Here is a 23,875-nt window from a genome sequence, read left to right as displayed (position 1 = left end):
CAATGCCACACCCAGCTCAGGCTGGAGACCTCTGGCCATAATTAATGAGCACCAGCATCCCACATTAATAGCCTTCAAAAGACAGAATCAACCACTCCACATGCAGCCAGAAAATTAAAAATAATTCCTGCTCCTGCCTCTTGGACCTGTTTTACTGCTGGTTTCTCTCTTAGTACGTTTTGCCTCCTGTTTTCCTTGGTTTGAGGAAAGGTGAACTGAGGAGGAGAGGGGGAAGTGTCCCTCCACAATGGGTTCTCCCAAAGCCAACAGGATATTTTGTGTGGCAGGATGCCCTGGCAGAGCTGGGAGCTGTGTGGGAGCCCCTCAGTGCCCCTCAGGGTGGCTGTGCCAGACAGGGAGGGCAGGAGATGGATCCTGACCATGTCCATCCCCCATCCCAGCAATCTCCACCAGCCTCTCCAAACATTAAAGAATGCAATCCTAAAGACCAGGGTCCCAGGGGAAGGAGCAGAGAAGAGATTCATTTGCTTGCCAGATCCACAGAAATCAGCCCAGTAATCAGTGGGAACAGCACAGCCGTGGGACCAGGCAGCTGGTGGCTGCTCTGCTGATCATTTCAATCCCATTTCCTCCATTGCTCTGGAGCTGCTTTGGGATGCTCCCATCTCCCGTGGCACACGGCATGGGATGGCCAAGGCTGCCGTGACCCCAGCTGGGCTCTGCTGCCCCAGACCCACCACCAGCCACTCCAGTGCCACCAAACCCCAGGGATCCGTGCCAGGATCCATCCCTGCACATCCCACACCCCTCCAGGTGCTCCTCACTGATGGTTTTAACGAGGGCAGAGGGGGCATCTCACCTCCTGCACATCCACACCGGGGTCTGGCGGGGAGGAGAGGGCAGAGGGAGCCGGGCGCTGAGTGCTCCGTCTGCTCAGGCAGGCGCAGGGAGACGGCCCCGGGTTATAAATACCTTCAAAGGCAGCGACTGAGAGGGGGAGAGAAGTGATTCACAGCCCGGGAGCTGTAAAAATAGGCAGCCAGGGACTGGGGTGGGGGAGCAGGGAGGTACTCAGGGAAAAGCAGGGGCTCAGGAGCCAGCCGGGGGTTTAGGGCTCCCCACGCGTGGAGCTGAGCCTCTCCCAGGATGTGACACCAGGGCTCCTGAAGTGCCTAAAATCCAGTGTTCCCGCTGCCACAAAGTGCTCCCTGGGCCGTGGTGCCTCTGCCCGGGGCTGCCAGGTGAGCAGGGACTGAGCCATCCCCAGGGCAGAACCACAGCCACAGCAAACAGTGCTGAGCTCACCTCTGCCTGGTCCCACAGGCTGGGAACAGCCCTGACACCTGAGCCAGGTGAGACGGGGCAGGTCTGTGCTTGCAGAGATCCACTCCTCGCTCTCCAGAACCCTGCATGCTCCCCGTGCAGCTGCTGGAGCCTCAGGCTCATCCCACAGACCCCGCAGGAGCACAGAGCCATTCCAACACCATTCCCAGTGCTGGCAGCCAGCTGCCCACACCAGCCAGGGATGGTGCCAGGGATGGTGCCAGGGATGGTGCCAGGGATGTGCCAGGGATGGTGCCAGGGGCTGCAGAGGAAGGCAGAGGCTCTGTGTTTCACCACCAGCCCCAGCCCTTGGCACGAGGGGATGAGGACACTTGGTGTGATGGGTGGTGACAAGGGACAAGGACACAGTGAGTGTCACGTTAAAGCCAGCACCAAACAGGTGCCCTGCCCATGGGCACACGAGCACCTCCAGCTCTGAGCAGGGTGTGGCTGTGCCCAGGACATGGCAATGTCCAAGGCTGGCAGAACACCATGGCTGGCAGGGACAGGGAACATGGCACCGAGCAGGGATCATCCAGGCCAAAGCCACCCTGAAGCATCTGCTGAGCAGCCAAAAAAGCTGAAGCTTGCCCCACATGCTCTGACCTGCACTTCAGGAGTTAATTAACACGGAGCTGGCAGCAACAGGAGCCACACTAATTACGACTGACCTATATTTTAGGGAGGTAAATGCTTGGACCTAATTAAAGTCTGCACAGGGATCCAGGTGCTGCTGGACCAGCCTGGGGGAAAAATTGATTTTCTGAGGACTGGGTGTGGAAGAGAGCAGGGATCCGGGGTGAGAAGCTGTAGAAGTGTTCCTGCAGGCAGGACACACAGCCAGAGCATCACTCGGGCTGGCATCCCTGCCTGCATCCCAAGGAAGTTTGCCCAGAGCAGCCGTGGCTGCCCCAGCCCTGGAAGTGTCCAAGGTGTTCAGATGAACCAGATGCCCAGGTCTCCCCCACACCAGAGCCAAGTGACTTTCCAGCTCCCAATTTTTTTCTTTTTTCTAAGGAGATGCCTCAATTCCCTCCTGCCAGCCCTCCCAAGGCACAGCTGGGGGCTGAGCTCCTAATAAGCATCCAAAGACAAAAGATGCCGTGTGTCAAGGCGCTGGGGTGTGACATGTGCTGCCAGCCCTGCCGGCGAGGGAGGGGCAGTGCTGCTCAGGGCTCCGTGCTCTGTCAGAGCAGGGGTAACGCTCCCAGCAGCCTCCTGCCACCATTCGGGCAGCAAAACCATCCCTGCACCTCAGCTCTGCTCCAATTTCAGCTTTTGTGTCCTTTTTCCTGGGGCAGTGCAAACGTGATTGAAATCTTCTCTAGCAGGGGCCGCAGTGGAATGCCTGCAGTGCCCGGGGTGGACAAACACGATGCTCTGAAGTTAAATAATCGTCAGGACATCAGACAAACAAAGCTGGAACCTCGCAGATGCAGGAAAAATTAAATTACCCAGTGCAGATGGTCCTCAATTAAGAGCAGCATTATCACCCAGCGAGGCCGGGCTGGCTGCAGCCCTGGCACGGCCCCACAGCAGCAGGAGGGAGGGAGGGGAGGCCATGGGGCGATGTGAGACGTGCACAGACGATGCTCCAGCCTGCCCCCAGAGCAGCTGCAGGACGGGCAAATGCCACAGCCTGTGTCACAGGGTCCCCACAGTGCCCCTCAATCCCACCAGGAGCACCTGGCACGTCCCCAGGTGCCTGAGCCCACGGCACCAAAGCTGCAGCACAACCCAGATCAGCACAGCCTCTCCCAGCTCTTACACGCATGGACTCATTAATTAAAGCCTTTAAAGTTAAATTGGATACATGGATTAACTTGCTTTGCAATTAACTGGACAAATGGGAAGCTGCTCAGTGGCTCCACTCAGGCTCCAACCAGGGACCCCCCCCTGGAGCCTGTGACTGGTGCTGCCCAGGAGTGCCCACCCAGGCACCCCTGCACAGGGGCTCCCCTTTTACCGTGGAACAGAAGCCCCTCAAATGTCATTACTGGGCCTTGGAGGCATCTCCTGCAGCTGAGGGGGGGCAAATTCCTGTCAAAATGGGGATAAATGGCATGAGTGACTACAGACCAAAGCAGGCGCAGGCGCTGGGGCAGCACAGAGTTAATTAGTGCCAGTAATGAGCTGTGGGACTGACAGCGCAGCCACCCAGAAATGTCACTAGGTTGTGGTGCCAGCGGGCCAGGCCACCCGGGAGCGAGGGAAGGTTGGGCTGTCCTTTATTTCAGACACCCACAGTGCAGGACTGGCTGGAGGGATGCTGCAGCACCACGGCCACAACAAATCCCCACCTGGCAGAGCCCACCCTGCGAGCACAAGCACTCCTGTGCCAGGAGGAAATGGATGAGTTGTGATACAGCAGACACACAAATAACCACCTCCAATGGCGGCTGCAAAAATAGATCAGGGATCGATATGGAAATCTGCCCAAAACAGCAGGACGCTGCATTAAATGTGCTCGTTAAAACCCTGAGGTTGGTTTTCCCAGACTTGTGCAGCCGGGGAGCTGCTCCTGGTGGCTCAGCACCTCTCCAGGCACAGCACCTCCTCAGGGACATCCCGGCCCCTTGCCAAGGCAGGACCCAGGAGCAGCCCCACTCTGCCCCTCAGAGCCCCAAAAAGCTGCTCCCCCTAAATCCAGGCAGTGCCTGGTCCAGCAGAGCCCAGCCACGGGGAGCTCCAGCCTGGGCAAACCCTTCCAGGAGCACAGATCCTGCAGGAGAGGGGAGGGCACAGCCTGGCACTGAGCTGGGACCTGCAGGAAGCCTCTGGGAATGGGGACAGCAGGGCAGGGATGTGGCTGGAGGCAGGGCTGGGCACGGTGGTGTGTGGGGCTGGAGGATGTCCCAGGCACTGGGGATCACATTCCATGCTCCTCTTCCTCCTCCTCAGCTGTGCCACCACCACAGACACTCACCAGTGGCCAAAACACCCAGCACCATTCCCTCTGCCTCTGCCACAGATCTTCCCTTCACAGAAAAATCCCAACCATCCGTCTCCCGGGGCAGGTGATGAATTCCTCAGCAGCTCTGTGCATTTGCACTGTGCAGCTAAAAATAGAAACTTCTGCCTTGGGATGTTTTCCTCCCCAGGCCTTGCACACTCCTGCCTGCAGCTGCCAAGATCCTTCCAGAGCCCACAGCGAGCTCTGGCTGCTCAGCTCCTGCTCAGCTCCTCGACAGAGCCCGGGAAATGCAGATTAACACCTCAGAGCACACAGCACCTCCAGCCTGCCCTGGTGCCAGAGCCACCCACAGCCCCTGGCAGGGGTCACCCACCCTGCCCCTCTGCCACTTCCAGCCTGGAGGAGCCACCAGCCCGGCCCTGGAGCCCAGCTGGGCACAGCCCCATCCCACAGCACCCTGCAAGGGATGCCAGCAGCAGCAGCCTTCGTCCAGAGCCTGCTCACTACATTAAATCCCAATTAACATCTCCCTGGCTGCCAGCCCTGCCCAGATAAGAGCCCAGGCCCTTGTTCGAGCAGATACACTGAAGATTTACTGACTTTATCATCCTCTAGTCACATCAGTCTGCAAATAAAAGGGTTTTCTGGCAAGAGGAGAATCCTGTCTTAGGGGCAGATTAGAGGTAAGAGGATCTGCTGAGGATCATACATTTTAACTGAGCCCTGCTCTGCTCGGCAGCATTCGCAGTCCCGGGTGGGGGCTGTGTTCCCTCCAGCCTGCTCCATGGAAGCAGCAAATCCTGGGATGATCCACAGGAAGGCTCCTTGAGGGAGGCTCAGGCAGATGAGACTTGGTGCTCTCAAGCCCAGGGGGCTGCTCAGGCTCATCCCAGCAGGATGGAGAGGGGGCCGTGGGAGGCTTTGAGAGTGGGAGGGAGCCTGAGCCCAAATCCCACAGCAGCCACAGAAACCCACCCCCAAATTCCTCAGGGCAGGATCTGCTACAACCATCCTGGAGTCAGAGCCACCAGAAAGCAGCAGGAAGGCTGCAGCCCATCCCTGCAGCTCCAACACCCTGGGATGGTCTGCACAGCTCTCCCACCACCCTGGCCTGCACCACTCACCCCTTCCATCTCTTTTCTCCAAACTTTATAAAAGAAGGGATATTTTAAAAAATATCTCTGCTTACTTCTAGACCAGGAAGCCTCAGAAACAAAGGGGGCAGAGATGGCTGATGCAGATCTGTGCCAGCACGGAATAAGTAACGTGGTGCTGACATATTTATCTTCATTTTCCTCATCAAGGCCATGGCACGCTGCAAAGCTGAGCAGGGATCTCCACGGAGCATTTATTGCTCTATCATTTCTCATCTGTAGCAAACACGGCCCCGTCAGTGCCACAGAGATGAAAAATGGCTCATCAGGTCCTGTTAGACAGGGAATCGTTTATCTGGGGAGAAATAAAGCCCAGCAGCACTTGTCTGCCCTTAAAGGTCTTTTCCAACCTAAACAATTCTAGGTTTTGCCTCAGTGACTGCAGCCAGCCCTGGGCTGAAAACTTGCCTGAAGTTTCTGAGAAGACTCTACAATCCAATTAGAGAAAAATCAGGGCTGCACATCCAGCAGCAAACATTCTGTCAGCAGCCAGCAGCAACACAGCAGCGTCTGCAGACAGCACTGCAAACAGCATTATTAAAGAGCACTTCTCATCCCCAAAGAAAATGAAATCCCCAAAGACCTGACAAAGGCATCTGTAGCTTTTTATCCCAGACACTCCCATCCTTCACCCACAGCTGAGGCAGACAGCTCCCAAAAACTGCTGTGCAGCAAACCTGAGCCCAGATTCTTCGAAGGACTCAAGGAAAAGAGTGACTGAAGAGCTCTGATGAGGTTTTCTGGCTGCCCGAGTCCAGTCAGCCCCCAGGACTGGCACCCTGCAGGTCCCAGTGCCACCACAGCCCCTCTCTGCATGGTGCAGAGGCAGCAGGGCTGAACTGCAGCAGGGCAGGGCCCCTCTGCAGGGCAGGGCAGGACCCTCCTCACCCTGCTGCTCCCCAAAGCCCAGAGGAGCTCTCTGAGGTTTCAGTTCCTCCTCACTAACCACAGTGGTCTCACTTTGCCACGGGTGGCAGTGCCATCATGATCCTCATGCAAGGACAGTCCTGAAATCCCCTGGGACAGAGCTGGGGACACAGAGCTGGGCAGGCAGAGCCGTGCCCATCACTCCTGTGCCAGTGCCAGGGTGGCCACTCGGGAGCCCCACAGGTGGCACAAGGCAGAAGCCACAGCACAGGAGCAGCACCGTGCACTCAAAGCTTTGATCTTTGCAGAGCTTTTCCTTCTCCCTGGCAGCAGTCCCAGCTCTCCCATTTTCTGCTCTGCTGGAGCAGGCTCTTCCCCAGGTTTGGGCACCACTGAAAGCCCCGGAAGATGCAGAGGTGCTGAGCAGTTGCAGCACACTCAGCACATCACTCCCACACCAAAACCACCCCAGTCAGTCCGAGCACTATGGCTGATCCAATTCCACCCTTTGCTCTCCCCACGTGGGGCTCTGGAGCAGAGCTGCAAGCCAGGACTGTGCTGGGAAATCACCCCAGGGAGGCAAAACCCCCCAGATCCCCCCGTGTGGGTGCTGGAGGGCTGGGCAGCAGTGCAGACCACGCTCCTGGGACGCTGCTCCACGACACTGCCAACCCTTCACAAACAAAGCTGAACCAAAACCCACACACCATCACACTGATTTTTTTTTGTTGCACTTTTGGGAAGCCCAGCCTGAGCCAAGAGCTCGAGCTGGAGCAGCCAGGTCCTCAGGAGAGGATTTCTCCCCTGCACTGGGCTGTGGGGCTGGTCCCTGGAGCAGCAGCCCTCCCAGAGCTGCTGTGCCCCCGCTGCTCCCCCAGCACAGCCGGCTGCCAGGAACACTCTGACCTCACGTGTGTGCTGTTCAGGAGAAAAACACATCACATCTGCCAGGCATTGGCGCTTGCTGGGGAACAAAGTTATTTTGGGCGTTGTTGAGCACTTCTCCCATTAGTTCATGCACATTGATAAGTGCAGCTCATGAATGGCTTGAGGAAGCTGGGCTGAGCCACAGAGCCCTCACTGAGCCTTGCCAGAGGCCACCTGGACGTGTCACCCCCATGCCAAGGGGTCTGGGGAGCAGCCCCCCAGGGCAGGACCCCCTCTGCAAGGCCAGCTCTGGGCACTGCCTGAACAGTGCTCTGGGCAGGGAGGGCACCCCTGCCACGCTGCTGCCATGGCAGTGCAGGGACACAGGGCACACCAGGGCTGGCACTGTGGGGGCTGCCAAATCCAGGCTCAGCTCTAAAAACTGGCACCAGGAGCAGCAGCAATCGCCCAGCTCTTCCTCTGAGGAAAACGGGGTGATGCAGAGCCCAGGGGTCACAGCTCGGCTGCTTCCCACAGCTCCCAGAGCCCGGCGTGGCCAGCACAGGGAACACAGCTGAGCTGAGAGAGCCTGGCCATGGGGCTGCCCCACTGCAGGAAGGGTCCCCGTGCCCCCAAAAAGGGCTCAGGACCGACCCTGCACTGCCCGGGGCACTGGGATGGATGGAGGATGGGTGGATGGATGGATGGATGGATGGATGGATGGATGGATGGATGGATGATGGATGATGGATGGATGGATGGATGGATGGATGGATGGATGGATGGATGATGGATGGATGGATGATGGATGGATGGATGATGGATGATGGATGGATGGATGGATGGATGATGGATGGATGAATGGATGATGGATGGATGATGGATGGATGGATGATGGATGGATGGATGGATGGATGGGGATGGATGGATGATGGATGATGGATGGATGATGGATGATGGATGGATGGATGGATGGATGGATGGATGGATGGATGGATGATGGATGGATGGATGGATGGATGATGGATGGATGGATGATGGATGGATGGATGGATGGATGATGGATGGATGGATGATGGATGGATGGATGATGGATGGATGGATGGATGGATGGATGGATGGATGGATGGATGGATGGATGATGGATGGATGATGGATGGATGATGGATGGATGGATGAGGGATGGATGGATGATGGATGGATGATGGATGGATGATGGATGGATGATGGATGGATGGATGGATGATGGATGGATGGATGGATGGATGGATGGATGGATGGATGGATGGATGGGGGATGGATGGATGATGGATGATGGATGGATGATGGATGGATGATGGATGGATGATGGATGGATGATGGATGGATGGATGGATGGATGGATGGATGGATGATGGATGGATGGATGGATGGATGGATGGATGATGGATGGATGGATGGATGGATGGATGATGGATGGATGGATGGATGGATGATGGATGGATGGATGGATGGATGGATGGATGGATGGATGGATGGATGGATGATGGATGGATGGATGATGGATGGATGGATGGATGATGGATGGATGGATGGATGGATGGATGGATGGATGGATGGATGGATGATGGATGGATGGATGGATGGATGGATGGATGGATGGATGGATGGATGATGGATGGAGGATGCTCATCCTGGGACTGCTCCCCTCCAAGGGAGCTCCCTGGACAGGGTCTCCACTGTGACCCCCCAGCAGTGAGGCTGGGCTGCATTATTCCTCCACACATGCAGCTGTGTTTTAATCATCAGCCCCAGGGAAGCAGCAAGGCAGGGAGACACCACTGGGACCGGCTACTGGTGAGGGCCACGGGAAGCAAATCCAACAATTTCCACCAAATTCAGCATCCAACACATAGCAAAGTCCTCAGCAGTGGGTTCCACACTCCCCAGACAGGCTGCAGCTGCCTTCAGCAGCCTCCTGCACTTGTTTTTTTAGGGAAAAAAGATCATTACCAGGGATTCGTTCCAGGGTTGGGAACACAGGACCCTGGGGGATGTGGCAGGCAAGCAGCAGCAGCGTCCCTGGCGTGGGGCAGGACCCGCAGCTCCTGCCCAGCTCCCACCCCGCCGGGCCAGCAGCTCTTCCCGGCAGCAGCGTTAATGCCTCCGAGCCCTCGCCGCGATCGTTGCCGTGGAGATGCTGCGCAGGCAGAGCCGGGAAAGCCAAAGCCTCCATTTCCCCGGTGTGTCACCGAGCCTGGGAGCATCCAGCCTCGGCAGGCGGGAGGGAAACGTCCCGAGGCACAGGCAGGTGGCACAGGGCTGGCCAGGGGGTGCCGTGGCTTCGTGGCACTCCCACCACTCCCCCTTTTCCCATAAATTAAACAGGAAAACCCCACACAAAATGGAACCAAACCTGTCCAGGCGCTCACACCAGGAGCAGCCACATCCTCAGAGGTGTGCTGATGGTTTTGTGGCCCCGAGGAGATGAAGATGACCCTTCCTGCCTGCTGGCCTCCCGCGGGTGGAACTGACTCAGCCCTGCCACGCCAACACCTTCCTCAGGCTCAGAAGCATCACTGAGACCCCAGAGCACCCATTAAACTCCTCCTCACCCTGGGATGGCCACGGCCCAGGGCAGTGGACATCACCCTTTAAAGCTGGAGCACCACGAGCTCCCAGCTCACGTTAGTTATGATCAGGGAGAAACGCTTTTCCCCAGTGGAGGCATAAAGATGAATTATCTGCTGTTGCTTCTGAGAGATCCAGCAATGCCTCAGGGCAGTGACTCGGTGCTGAGCCACAATTAAAAATGCTCTATGTCCCTGGCAGACAAACAAAGCTGTGTGAGCTCCAGGGCTCCTCTGGGATCCCGAGCCAGGGCAGCTCCAGCACCCTGGGACGGAGCCAGGAGCTGCCTGGGCACTGCCCAGCTCTGCCCGTGCTGCCAACAACAAAATATTTTCCTTCCAAAGGCTCTGCAGGTAAAGCCCTCAATCCCTCATTGCCATAGGAACTGTGTGTGCCCCATCACCACCCAAGGACAGGGACACAGCACACTGCAGCTCCCTCCAAACACAGCACACCCCAAACACGGCTCTCACCTGCCTGAATGGGGCTGGTTTTTCCCATTTTTCTTTTTTTTTTTTCCCATTTTTTCCCCATTTTTCCCCCAAGGAGGGTGCCCTGCTGTGCTCACTGTTCCAGGCTTTGGCACGTTTGATTGTTGCCCTGCTTTTGGCCAGGGTGAAGCTCAGTGCCACCAGCACAGGGTCCAGCAGAACCCATGGGTGGGACTGACCCCGTGGCTCAGGTCTCCTTGGGGAAAGGGGAAAAGGGAAAGGGGAAAAGGAAAAGGGGAAAAGGAAAAGGGGAAAGGGAAAGGGGAAAAGGGAAAGGGGAAAGGGGAAAGGGGAAAAGGGAAAGGGGAAAGGGGAAAGGGGAAAGGGGAAAAGGAAAAGGGGAAAGGGAAAGGGGAAAGGGAAAGGGGAAAAGGAAAAGGGGAAAGGGAAAGGGGAAAGGGAAAGGGGAAAGGGAAAGGGGAAAGGGAAAGGGGAAAAGGAAAAGGGGAAAGAGGAAAAGGAAAAGGAAAAGGGGAAAGAGGAAAAGGAAAAGGGGAAAGGGGAAAAGGGAAAGGGGAAAGGGAAAGGGGAAAAGGAAAAGGGGAAAGAGGAAAAGGGGAAAGGGGAAAAGGGAAAGGGGAAAAGGGAAAGGGAAAAATGAAAAGGGAAAGGGAAAAATGAAAAGGGAAAGGGGAAAAGGAAAAGGGGAAAAGGAAAAGGAAAAGGAAAAGGAAAAGGAAAAGGAAAAGGAAAAGGAAAAGGGGAAAAGGGAAAGGGGAAAAGGGGAAAAGGGGAAAAGGGAAAGGGGAAAAGGAAAAGGAAAAGGAAAAGGAAAAGGAAAAGGAAAAGGAAAAGGAAAAGGAAAAGGAAAAGGGGGAAAGGGGAAAGGGGAAAAGGGAAAGGGGAAAGGAAAAGGAAAAGGAACAGGAACAGGAAAAGGAAAAGGGGAAAAGGGAAAGGGGGAAAGGAACAGGAACAGGAAAAGGAACAGGAAAAGGAACAGGAAAAGGAAAAGGAAAAGGAAAAGGAAAAGGAAAAGGAAAAGGAACAGGAACAGGAACAGGAACAGGAACAGGAACAGGAAAAGGAAAAGGGGAAAGGGGAAAAGGGAAAGGGGAAAAGGAAAAGGAAAAGGAAAAGGAAAAGGAAAAGGAAAAGGAAAAGGAAAAGGAAAAAAGGGAAAGGTGTTTTTCAGAGAAGAACAACACACAGAGAGCAGCTGGTGAGCTCAGCCAGAGTCAGCTCCTGCCACTGCAGCCGTGCCAAACCCAGGACTGGCACCTCACCCTTCCCCACAGAGACCATCAACATCCACCCCGGGAATAACCCAACGCCTGCTGGGAGCAATAATTAATTAACAAAACGAGGCAGCAGCTCAGCAGAGAGGCAGCAAGGGCTCAGGGGAGCACAGGAGCTGAGCAAGGCAGAGCCACAGGGCAGGGATGCCCCAAATGCCCATCCCAGGGGCAGAGGGGGGGTCAGGGGCACCCAAACCCCACCTGTGCCCCCTTTCCTGGGCGCTTTCCCTCTGCTTTCAAAGAACAACCCAGTTCTGCACAGCTGAGTTCAATATTTTATCACAAATAAAAGATGAAAGTGAAATTAAGCCAAATGTATTCCATTAAATATTGAAAGCATTTAGACTTACTCTGGCCCCATTTGAATGTTTTACTGAGTATAAAACGCTCCCTCTCAGGCCCTGGCACCGGGAGCAGATCCAGCCCGGCTCGGATCCATGGCACTGGATGCTCCAGTGCCCAAATTCACCTCTCCAGAGCCAATTTCCCACCTGGCAGCAGCCAGGCAGGAGCCACCACAGCCCAGCCGTGTGCCCACAGCCCGAGCTTGCCCACCCTGCTCCTCCACAGGGATCCTGCTGGGCAGGAGCAGGGATCTGACCCACCCCAGACACACTGCAGGGCTGGGAATTGCACTTCCCAGCTGGGTTTCCCGTGGTTCCCACCTCTGTAGGGGTTTTGGGCTCGCACACAGCTCAGACAGGAGGATACAGAGGTAGGTTAGGCTGAGCACCCTCACAAGCTCCCTCCTTGCAGCAGCAGCTCCCAGGTTTGTGTTTGCCTTGCCTGTGTCCTGGCACGCAGCTCCTGAGCAGCCCAGGCCCTCTGCTGTCCCCCTGAGCTAATTAAATCATTATTGCAACCAGCCCAGGCCAGGACAGACCACGGGGACACCAGCTACCAACAGGCACCAGGGCTGCAGGAGCCTGGAGACACTGGTGCCCTTCCAGAAGCATCTTGCAAACCCCAGCGCCGTCATGGCAGCTGGAATGGATAAAAAATTCCACTCCCAAACTATTCTGGGTGGTATTTCTGACACCGAGGAGGTGGAGAAGGCACCTTCCCACCATCCTGCAAAGAGGATTAAGCTGGTTAAGAGTTTTCTCAAGCAGGCTCTGGCGCTGGCTGCCACTCCAGCTGCTCAAGCACTTCTCTGCTTTGAAGGCGTTCATCTCCCCTCTGTGCCTTCCCCCAGGCAGGAATGGAGTCCCTTGTCCTCTGGGATCACCGCCTGCACACGGGGGTTTGCATCTTCCTGCCGTGCTGCACAGCTGGAGGGGTTTTATTTTCCAAAAAGGCAGAGGAGGGTGGGGAACAGCCCGGGAGCTGCGGGGAGCGGGCACCGCTCGCAGCATCTCCTGGCAACTGAGCCCTGCATGCAAATGACAGGCACTGCACAGCTCTGAGCGGCCCTCTGCGAGGCAGGAGCAGCCAGGCAAGAGCAGCAGGGCTTGGCTTCCCAGGGAAAATGGGTGTTTAGTGCCCTGAGAGCCCGGCCTGGGAGCGGGCACAGCAGCTGGGGAGGAGCAGTGCCCTCGGAGCCACACACGGGCACAGGGGGCACAGCCCAGCTGGCCAGGGCTGCCCTCCCTGGGCAAGATGTGCCTCCCCGTGCTGCATTTGGGCACAGCTGGTCCCCAAGCACTGGTGACAGCATCGTGTCCCTGCCCTGGAGCCGGGCAGAGGGGGGATCCATCAGAGGAACCATCAGAGCTCCTGGAATGGTGTGGGTTGGAAGGGATCTCAAAGAGCACCCAGGTGCACCCCTGCCGAGGGCAGGGACACCTTCCACCAGAGCAGGCTGCTCCAAACCCCATCCAGCCTGTCCTTGGACACCTGCAGGGATGGAAATCTGTTCTGGGCAAATTGAGCCCAGCTCTCCACACAGTGAGAAATGCAAAAATATGAAATCAGCTGCTGGCTGCTATTAAAATTCATCCAGCTATGGGAGCTGCAGAGCAAACTGATCTCCAGACAAAGAGCTGCTGGAATCACACAGAAACATGGAATGGTTTGGGTTGGAAGGGACCTTGAAGGTCATTCCAAGCATTTGCCATGGGCAAACTCAAGGTGGGAGCACAGGCACCCCCTGCCCCTCCTGCCCCCCTTCCCCACCCTGGCTGCACCTCTGCTGCCACTGCATGGCCCCATGAGGGGAATTTGGTCCGAGCACCTTGGCAGCACCGAGATGTTTCTCCCAGGAAAAGGCAACTTCCCTGCAGAGCTCCAGCCCTGGAGACCACCCTAAACCCACCCCCTGCAGCCAAGCCCATCCTGACCCCACACAGCAAAGGAGAGACTAAACACTGCCCAGCCCCTTCCCTCTAACACCCAGGGCTGATTTGCACAGAGAGACACTGAAATTAATTTATTTCCTTTTCTTTCTTCTGGCCTAAGCAGCTCCCCTCCCACTTTTTCCAGATTGATCCATCAGCAAATGAGCCCTGCTAATGCTCTGTGCCAACTGCTGAGATAAAAGCCAGCCCTGGCTTTCAGGAGGCTCCAGGCTGCTCCTGCCCTTCAGGGGGAGGCACCAGGAAAAGGCTGGGAGGGCTGGGATGGGATATGGGATGGGATGGGATGGGATGGGATGGGATGGGATGGGATGGGATGGGATGGGATGGGATGGGATGGGATGGGATGGGATGGGATGGGATGGGATGGGATGGGATGGGATGGAATGAGGGCAGGGATCAGATATGGGCAGGGATGAGGGCTGGGATGAGGGCTGGGATGAGGGCTGGGATGAAGGACCAGAGCAGCGCCCCACGGGCAGGGCTGTGGGTGCCCACTGGGGCCCAGCAGATGCTCAGGGCACCCACAGCCCTCTCCCAGCTCATGCACAGCCAGCACCAGCCTGGGTGGATCCAAACCATGGTCACTGCTCCTCTGCACACCCCGCAGGGCTGGAGCAAAGCTTCCCATCCTCCTGCACAGCCCAGCTCGCTGCAGAGCCGGGGCAGCCCGTGGAAGGGGCACACACAAACACAACAAAAAACAACCAGAGATGCGACAAACCTCCCATGTAAAAAAAAAAACAACAAAACCATAAACAAAAAAAAAAAAAAAAAAAAAACCAAAAAAACCAAAAAAACCCCAAACCAAACCAAACAAACAAACAAACAAACAAACAAACAAAAAAAACAACACCCAAAACAACCCCAAAAAAAAGCAAAAAAAAAAGAAACCCCAAAACCAAAACCCAACATTACACAGTGCTGATTGCAGCCCTGAGCCGCACAGGGCTGAGTTAATCAGGAGTCCTTAGAGCTCAGGGCCACCGGGGACAGGTTTTGTTTACAGCCCGTTCCAGATTAAGCACGGCACAACCGAGGCTGGGGCAGAGCACGGGGGCAGTGCTGGGGAGCAGCTGGACCCCCCCAGCCCTGTGGAGCTGTGCACATCACAGCTGAGCCTTCCAGGGCACTGTCCCCTGTGCCAGCCCTGCCCTGGCAGCCGGAGCGGGCCCAGCCCCGGGGCTGCCCCTGCTCAGCTCGGTGCCAGCACGGTGCTGCTGTGCTCCCTGTGCTGGGGAGCCGAGCAGAGACACCACTGCACACCTGGGACAGCACCCAGAGGAGCCACCCTGCTCTGAACTCCAGCAAAAACCTCCCCAGGGGTCTCATCCCCCGATTGACACAGGAACCATCACCCCTGCTAATGCAAAGAAGCTCATTAGCACTTCTTCCCAGGGAGAAAAGGCTCATCCTTAATATTTTTTCTTTTATCTTCTTCTCCTTTCAGGTCCAATTAGTAGAAAACTCTTCCCTTGCTCAATTTCACAAGATAATTGTCATTTCAGTCACCCAACTTGCAACTGCATGAGAGTGGAGTTTATTCAGTCATTGGATATTGGATTACAAGTTCATTTCAGAGGCCAGTTTGAAAATCCAAGAATTTTAAAAAAAATTTTCCTGCCTTGTGGTAGAGAAAAATAAGTAATTTTCCTAGAGTACAGAGTGCTTGGTTCTGCTCACATAATTGCTTGGTTTACATATGAGATGGGCCCAGTTCCACCCATATTCTCCTACTTCTGCATACACACTTTTTGATCAAGCAAGCATCACTGTGCATTTGTCCAAAGATGACTTTTAGAAGGAGCAGTGAAAATACGTGTTCATATCCCAAGGTTGTAGAGGAAAAAGTGCATTCACACTGCAGAAAGTGCAGCAGAAGGTTTCTGCTCAGACAGAGGTTTCTGCTCACACAGAGGTTTCTGCTCAGAGGTTCTGCTCACACAGAGGTTTCTGCTCAGAGGTTCTGCTCACACAGAGGTTTCTGCTCAGAGGTTCTGCTCACACAGAGGTTTCTGCTCAGCCAAAGCTCTGCTGGGAGCAGGACCCTCACCCAGGGGCACCCACCCATCCCTGCACCCCCAGCCAAACCCTCACCTTGGGGACACCCGGCCCTGTCCCAGCTGAGCTGGGAAGGCTGGAATCACCCCCAGGAGCTAAAGATGCTCCCCCAGCAACCCAAATTCTCCCAGGATGGATGCTGAGGACTCAGCACCCCCAAAGCTGGAAGCCAACAGGTGCCATCTTGATGCCTTTTTTAATATTACAATCATCTTTATTTCCCCAGCATCTGTGGTTTGTTTTCCAAACACATTCAGATCAACATCCCTCTTTGTTTAAGAGATGATAATAAACAAACACGTCGCGGGAGGTTCTCCCTCACATAAAGCAGTAGGAGGGAACAAACCTCAGGGGCCATTAGGAACAGTAATGCCAGATTAATTTTAAATGGGTTTCTATTCATTTGCATTTGCTCTGGCCTGTGCAATGCATTAGCCACGGCTTTGGGTGCATCTGATGGTTTGACATCCTTGAACACGAGCAGTGAATCCTGGAGCCCTCTGGGATCAGAGATGGACGGGAGAGGAGGAAGCTGGGCTGGCCTGGGAGACAGCAGGGCTCCATCCCAATCCTGTACAGCTCCATCCCAATCCTGTACAGCTCCATCCCAATCCTGTACAGCTCCATCCCAATCCTGTAGAGCTCCAACCCAATCCTGTACAGCTCCATCCCAATCCTGTACAGCTCCATCCCAATCCTGTACAGCTCCATCCCAATCCTGTAGAGCTCCAACCCAATCCTGTAGAGCTCCAACCCAATCCTGTAGAGCTCCATCCCAATCCTGTACAGCTCCAACCCAATCCTGTACAGCTCCAACCCAATCCTGTACAGCTCCATCCCAATCCTGTACAGCTCCATCCCAATCCTGTAGAGCTCCAACCCAATCCTGTACAGCTCCATCCCAATCCTGTACAGCTCCATCCCAATCCTGTACAGCTCCATCCCAATCCTGTAGAGCTCCAACCCAATCCTGTAGAGCTCCAACCCAATCCTGTAGAGCTCCATCCCAATCCTGTACAGCTCCATCCCAATCCTGTACAGCTCCATCCCAATCCTGTAGAGCTCCATCCCAATCCTGTACAGCTCCATCCCAATCCTGTACAGCTCCATCCCAATCCTGTAGAGCTCCAACCCAATCCTGTACAGCTCCAACCCAATCCTGTAGAGCTCCATCCCAATCCTGTACAGCTCCAACCCAATCCTGTAGAGCTCCATCCCAATCCTGTACAGCTCCAACCCAATCCTGTACAGCTCCATCCCAATCCTGTACAGCTCCAACCCAATCCTGTAGAGCTCCATCCCAATCCTGTACAGCTCCATCCCAATCCTGTACAGCTCCATCCCATCCCAGTACAGCTCCATCCCAATCCTGTACAGCTCCATCCCAATCCTGTACAGCTCCAACCCAATCCTGTACAGCTCCAACCCAATCCTGTACAGCTCCATCCCAATCCTGTACAGCTCCAACCCAATCCTGTACAGTTCCATCCCATCCCAGTACAGCTCCATCCCAATCCTGTAGAGCTCCATCCCATCCCAGTACAGCTCCATCCCAATCCTGTAGAGCTCCATCCCAATCCTGTACAGCTCCATCCCAATCCTGTACAGCTCCATCCCATCCCAGAGCATTGCAGGGACCAGATGGCACCAGGAAGAGTGGGGATGGTAGCCAGGGCAGTGCCTGGAGCTGGGCATGGTGCCCAGGGCAGTGCCTGGAGCTGGGCATGGTGCCCAGGGCAGTGCCTGGAGCTGTGCCAGCCCTGTGCCCGTGGTGCCCAGGCCAGGATGGCCCCAGGGAGCTGGCAGTCCCCGACAAGGCCGGGCGTGCACAGGAGCGCAGCTGCCACCCGCGCTGGCCTTGGGGAGGTCCCTGCAGTCCCCGGTGCCAGCCAGGCTCCGAGCGTGGCACAAACCCTGCCACAGCCCCAGGGTGAGCCCCCGTGCTCACTCAGCAGCCAGGAGAACACAGCAACCTCAGTGACAGCTCCCAGCCTGCTCCAGCCAGCACACCCCTGCCAAACTCGGGGCTGCAGAGAGGAGCTGGGATACGACAGCCCCGTGATTAAAAAGACACAAATTAAAAGCAGCAGAAGCCTCCAGTGCTGCCACCCCAGAGCGTCATCGGTGCCCACGGTGAGGGGGACAATTACCAAACAGGATTATCCTGGTGGGAATGCAGAGGCACATCAAAAAACCATTCCCGCGTCCCCCCAAAATTATGAATGCCCTACAAGGATAATAATAATGAGTTTTAGGGCATACACGTGATCTCCCCCACTGTACAATCTGCCCATTTCAGACACATGCAGCTCTAGCAGCTCTGTTAGAGAAGTAAATTAACTCTAATTTGATTGCTTCTCAGTAACAGTCATTTCAGCGCTCTAATCAATAAGTCACAGGGTTTTATGGCTGCCCTCTGTATCAATCACTCCCATCAGTGATAAAATGCTTTTATTTGAAGAACACCTGAACACTGTGTATAAAATCACAGACCCCAGTGTACCCATTTCACCTGCAGCAGCCCCCAGGCACGGAACATCCCTTCCCTCCTCAGGGCTTCCTGAGCTGTCCTTCTTGTCCCAATGTCACTGCACCAGAGTTGGCATCCACACCCCAGGCAGGCAGCAGCTTACAGGAGACACTCATCCCCCAGAAATCCTCCAAGAAAAGTCAGGATCTGACATCCTGCTGGGAAGACACAGCACTGGTGTGTGGCATCACCAGCAGCTCTTCACTGCACCCACCAGAGCCCCCGTGGAGCCAAATCCATCACAGGGAGAGAGCACAGCCCGTGCCCCGGCAGCAGGGCAGGGAGAGCAGCACTGCCAGACACCCCGGGAGGTGACAAGCTCACAGCACTGCCAGACATGCCAGGAGGTGACAAGCTCACACTTTGAGGGAGCAGATGGTTGGGGCACTGCTGAGGGCCAGGGAGCAGCTGATCCTGGCCAGCCAGGCGTGCTGCTGGCTGCTGCTTTGGTGCCAAAACCGCCTGGTGCCCTGCACAGCTGCTGGAGAGGCTCGCTGGTGGCACCTCTGTAAAGTCACCGTTCCTGTGGCTGTCACACCCCAGGGGTGGGGATCCCTCTGGCAGGGCCTGGGGGAAGCACAGAGACCCCAGGCAGCCCCCCCAGCACGGGACTGCCAGGGAAACACGGCCAAGGAAAGGTTACCAGGGCTCTGGCCTCAGGTGTTCCTGCCTGGCAAAGGATGCCCTGGGCACGCCGGGGCATGGCAGGGTGTGACGTGACCTCAGCCCCGCTGTTGTTCCCCGAGTGGAGCACTGTCCTCACTGTGTTCCCTGAGGTTCCCACTGTCCCCGCTGGAGCTGCACAGCTCTGGCTGCTGCCCCCAGCATCAGGATGCTCCAGCTGCTCCCAACCAAACGGAGACCTCAGAGATCCCTCAGCACAAAACATCCCCACGTCAGCACCCCAAAGCTGTGCTCAGGACACTCTTCCAGGGCATTCTGGTTTTTATCAGTTTTGGCTTTGCTGTTTCCAGAAAAAAACTAACAACTCTTAGAAACCACTGGAACTGCCTCGGGGAAATATTTTCATGGGCAGATGTCAGGCCTCAGTTGTTACAGGAATTATCCCCAGGATGCTGAGCAGAGGACAGGCTGCCCCATCCCTGTGCAAACTGCAACAAAGATGCTGCTGCTGCTGCTGTCACCCCGAGCTGGAGCTGACACACCGGGAGAGCTTCAAGTCCTCAGAGCAACGTTTAGCTCCCCTCTGCAAATCCACGTCTCACCTGCAGAGCCCCGCAGGGCCCCGGCACTCACCCTGAAGTCGATTCCCACCGTGGAGATGAAGCTGCCGGCGAGGAAGGCGCCGTCCTTGAAGCGCACCAGCAGGCAGGTCTTGCCGACCCCCGAGTCTCCCACCAGCATCACCTGCAGGGAGGGAGGCAAGCAGGGAGGGGTGTGAGGCTCCAGGGCAGCCCCACTGCCGCCACCACCCTGCTCCATCGCAGCAGGTCCTCGAGGGGAGGGGGCACCTCCAAGAGCGATGTCCTCGGACCCAGGGGATTATTCACCCCCTGCACCGTGTCACCAAACTGGAGACACCTTCCCCTGACAGGCACTTAACAGATCCTTCATGGGGGCACAAAACCCCTGGAATGCAGGAGTGGCAGAGCTGCCCGTGCTGTCCCCACAAACTGCCCTCCATGTGTGGGGCTTTCCAGGATGTGGCACTGCCCCTGGGGTCCCCAGCCACGAGTGCCAGCTCCAGGGTGCACTCTGCCCTCCTTCAGCCAGACCCACACGTGCCACAGCCACCCTCCCAGTCCTGCACGGATGCCAAGGGAGCAGCTGCGGGTGCCACCTGCCTCAGTTTCCCCGCCCGGGAGCCGCCCTGGGCACACACAGAGCAGGCAGCTCCTCGCCACCCAGCAACCACGGCAGAGCTGAGGCTGCTTCCAAATGCAGCCCCCCAAAACCTCTGCCCACACCAAGAGCCCTGCTGCCCCCAGGGCACCGACCCTGCTCCCCTCGGCAGGATGACACCGAGAAATACGGGACAGGGAGAGAGGCTGTGCCAGCTCCTTGCACACCTGCCGTGCCAGCTCCTTCTGTCCCGAGGCTCTGCCATCAGCCTTCCACGAGCCAGTAACCCGTGACAGGATTTAAATGGCTTTGTGGCAGGGACTGCCCTGGGTCACACCGAACCCTCCCGGCAGCGGCCAGAGGTGGCAAAAGCCACCTCCCCTCTGCAGCCCAGCCCTGAGAGGCAGCAGCAGCCCCAGCCGCGGGTGCAGCTCCTTTTTGGCACTGCCAAGGGGGGCAGGATCTGCCCACGGTGCCCCACACTGGAGTCCCACAGGAGCACCAGGCACCCAGCCCTGGCACAGCAGGGTGAGGGCAGCCAGAGCCCACAGGAGCACCAGTGTGAAGCCAAGGGAAGGGGAGAAAAAAAGTCGTTTTAGTACAAAATATTGATTTTTTAAACATTTTTCCAGACATCTTTTTGGAATAGGTGACCCTCAACAGCAGCACCTGGGCACACAGAGTGCCCAGGGCCAGCCCTGTGCCCAGGACCTGGCCACTGCACCAGGCAGAGATGGGGAGCTCAGGACAGGGGAAGGAGAAAGTTTAATAAACCAGGCTTTCACTGGATACAAAGCAATTTCTGTCTGCCACTGGGTCAAAACCAGCCAGACCATCGGCAGATGTTTTCTCTACCCGGTGCGTTTGGGCTTATCTGAGACACATCTGGCTCACCCTCGGGCCATGGGGACCATCCCTGGGGAAAGCCCCAGCCTGGGCAGGCAGAGGGGAGCTCCAGGAGCCAAGGACCAGTGCAAACACAGAGGTGGCTCCATTTTAGGGAAGCTGTTGAACCATTAATGCAGCTGTATCAGGACCAACCACCCACCGAAGCAACCAAGCACGTTTCTGGAACGTCCCTCTCCAACCCCACACCCCAAACGTGAACACTTCCTACCCTACACCCCAAATCTGAACACCTCCTGCCCCACATCCCAAACCTGAGCACCTGAACACTTCCTACCCCACATCCCAAACCTCCACACCTCCTATCCCACATCCCAAACCTGAACACTTCCTACCCCACACCCCAAACGTGAACACTTCCTATCCCACACCCCAAATCTGAGCACCTGAACACTTCCTACCCCACATCCCAATTCTGAGCACCTCCTGCCCCACATCCCAAACCTGAGCACCTGAACACTTCCTGCTCCACATCCCAAACCTCCACACCTATCCCACACCCCAAACCTGAACTCTTCCTACCCCACACCCCAAACCTGAGCACCTCCTGCCCCACATCCCAAAGCTCCAAACCTCCTACCCCACACCCCAAACCTGAACACCTGAACACCTCCTACCCCCACCCCAAAGCTCCCCACCTCCCACCCCACACCCCAAAGCTCCCCACCTCTTACCCCACACCCCAAAGCTCCACCCCAGGCACCAGGCTGTCCCCGCACACAGCAGGTGGCACCTGCCCCAGCAGAGCCGCTCCCCAGGCTCGATGGCCCGGGCTCGGCACACAGATCGTGTCACAAACACACACAGGGGCTTCACCGAGCCGTGCCCCCCGCCCAAAGCGCTAAACGAGCCCCACAATCGCTGTGCGAGCCCTGAAATCATCAAACGAGCCCCAGGCTGGGCTTGCGGCAGGTCGCAGGATGAAGTGGGGAGGAAGCAGAGACGTTCGCTCCGTGAGCCGCTCGCCAGGCTCGGGAGGAGGAGGAGAAGCCACCAGAGCGCGGCAGGCTGGGCACATCGCGAGGGATGGGTGCCACCAGCCCCGCTTCCCTGGGGGTCCCCGAGGATCCGGGGGCTCACAGAACTGCCCGGAGCAGCCTCTGGCCGCCCCTCGCACCAGTCCCGCAGCCCCAGCCCCGCTGCCGGCGGCTCTGCGGGAGCAGCCCCCGGGGAGCGAGACCCCGACCGGGCTGCGGAGGGGCTGGGAGAGAGGGGAGCAGGGATCCGGGCAAGCGGGATGAAGGGAGGAAGGGATGCGGGGATGCGGGGATGCGGGGATGAGGGGATGAAGGGATGAGGGGATGCGGGGATGAGGGGATGAGGGGATGAGGGGATGCAGGGATGAAGGGATGAAGGGATGAGGGGATGAGGGGATGAGGGGATGAGGGGATGAGGGGATGCAGGGATGAAGGGATGAAGGGATGAAGGGATGAGGGGATGAGGGGATGAGGGGATGAGGGGATGCAGGGATGAGAGGATGAAGGGATGCAGGGATGAGCGGATGCAGGGATGCCCGCCCGGTCCTGACCCCCGGGAACTTCGGCGACGCTACCCGCGGCCCCGCACCCGCCTGACCCCGCACTCCCGCTGCCCCCGCCGGTCCCGCACCTTGAAGGCGAGGTCGTAGAACTCCCCGCTGCTGCTCAGCGAGGGCCGCCCGGCCGCCGCCGCGCCGCCGTTACGGGGCAGCTCGGGGGCGGCGGCGGCGGAGGCGCTGCCCCGGGGGGCGGCGGCGGCGGCTCGGCCGGTGCCCTGCGCGGCGGGGGGCAGCGCGGCGGAGGGCGCGGCGCCGCCGCCCTTGCTGCGAGCCGCCTTCTTGCGCGACATGCCGGGGCCGGCGCCGCCGCCGCGCCGGGCGCTGGGCGGGCGCGGGAGCCGCCGCCGCCGCCCCGCCCGGCCCCGCCCCGCGCCGCCGCCCCGCCAATGGGAGGGCGCGGAAGGAGGGAGGGGGCGTGGTCCTGGAGCTGGCCACGCCCCTCCGCGCCCCGCAGCGCCGGCACCGGGAGGACCGGGGGGAACCGGGGGGAACCGGGGGAGCGGGCACGGCGAGAACGGGGTGCGGGGGGTCTGTACTCCCGAGGAGGGGACACCACTGCCCGCCGTGCCCGCTCCCCGCGCCGCCCCTGCGCGCCCCGGCCCCGCGGCGCGTTACCGTGGGGGCACCGGGAGGCGCCCCTGGGGGGTCTGCAGGAGCGAAGGGAACGGCGAATGGAGGGTGGCACCCGCAGCCCGAGGAGCGGCGTGGGGTGCCCAGCGCCGCACGCACCAGCCCTGAGGGCGGGGGTGCAGCTCCACAGCCCGGCTTGGGGTCCGTCCGCAGCCCGCTTTGGGGTCCGTCCCGCTTTGGGGTCCGAACCGCAGCCCCCTTTGGGGTCCGTCCCGCAGTCCCCTTTGGGGTCCGTCCCGCAGCCCCCTTTGGGGTCCGAACAGCAGCCCGCTTTGGGGTCCGTCCCGCAGTCCCCTTTGGGGTCCGTCCGCAGCCCCCTTTGGGGTCCAAACAGCAGCCCCCTTTGGGGTCCGTCCCGCAGCCCCCTTTGGGGTCCGAACAGCAGCCCGCTTTGGGGTCCGTCCCGCAGTCCCCTTTGGGGTCCGTCCGCAGCCCCCTTTGGGGTCCGTCCCGCAGGCGCCTCCGCCCCTCTCGGGTTTGCGGGGACGGTGCGGGAGGGCCGCTCGAGGCAGTCACAGCCCCCGGCCGCCGGCAGCGTCCCTCGGGGGTGTAAGGGTGGAACGGGGGCCACGGGGGGACGGAGCGTGGGCTGCGGGAGCCCGGGTTCCCCGGTGTGTCTCGGCAAGGGCTTTCAGTGGGTTTTGGCTTCTCTCGGCTCCCGAGTGCCGTCTGAGGCACGGGCGGTCTCC

The 23,875-nt window shown here is 57.9% G+C and overlaps 1 protein-coding gene across 1 annotated transcript in view; it reads right to left on the bottom strand.

Moving 5' to 3' along the window:
* Window positions 1-22,868, bottom strand: part of RAB26 (RAB26, member RAS oncogene family) — a 28,377-nt gene extending 5,509 nt beyond the window's left edge. The window contains exons 1-2 of the mRNA XM_064390035.1: window positions 22,628-22,868; window positions 19,568-19,678 (exon numbers count right to left, since the gene is read on the bottom strand). Coding sequence (XP_064246105.1) covers window positions 19,568-19,678; window positions 22,628-22,846 — 330 coding nt within the window. The 5' untranslated portion in view covers window positions 22,847-22,868. The remainder of the gene's footprint in view (window positions 1-19,567; window positions 19,679-22,627) is intronic.
* Between the last annotated feature and the right edge of the window lie 1,007 nt (window positions 22,869-23,875).

This window comes from Passer domesticus, chromosome 15 (genome assembly GCF_036417665.1).
Source record: "Passer domesticus isolate bPasDom1 chromosome 15, bPasDom1.hap1, whole genome shotgun sequence".
In the NCBI taxonomy this organism is placed as follows: domain Eukaryota; kingdom Metazoa; phylum Chordata; class Aves; order Passeriformes; family Passeridae; genus Passer; species Passer domesticus.
The sequence above is the reverse complement of the archived record's forward strand: the minus strand, read 5'-3'. Positions and strand labels throughout refer to the sequence as shown.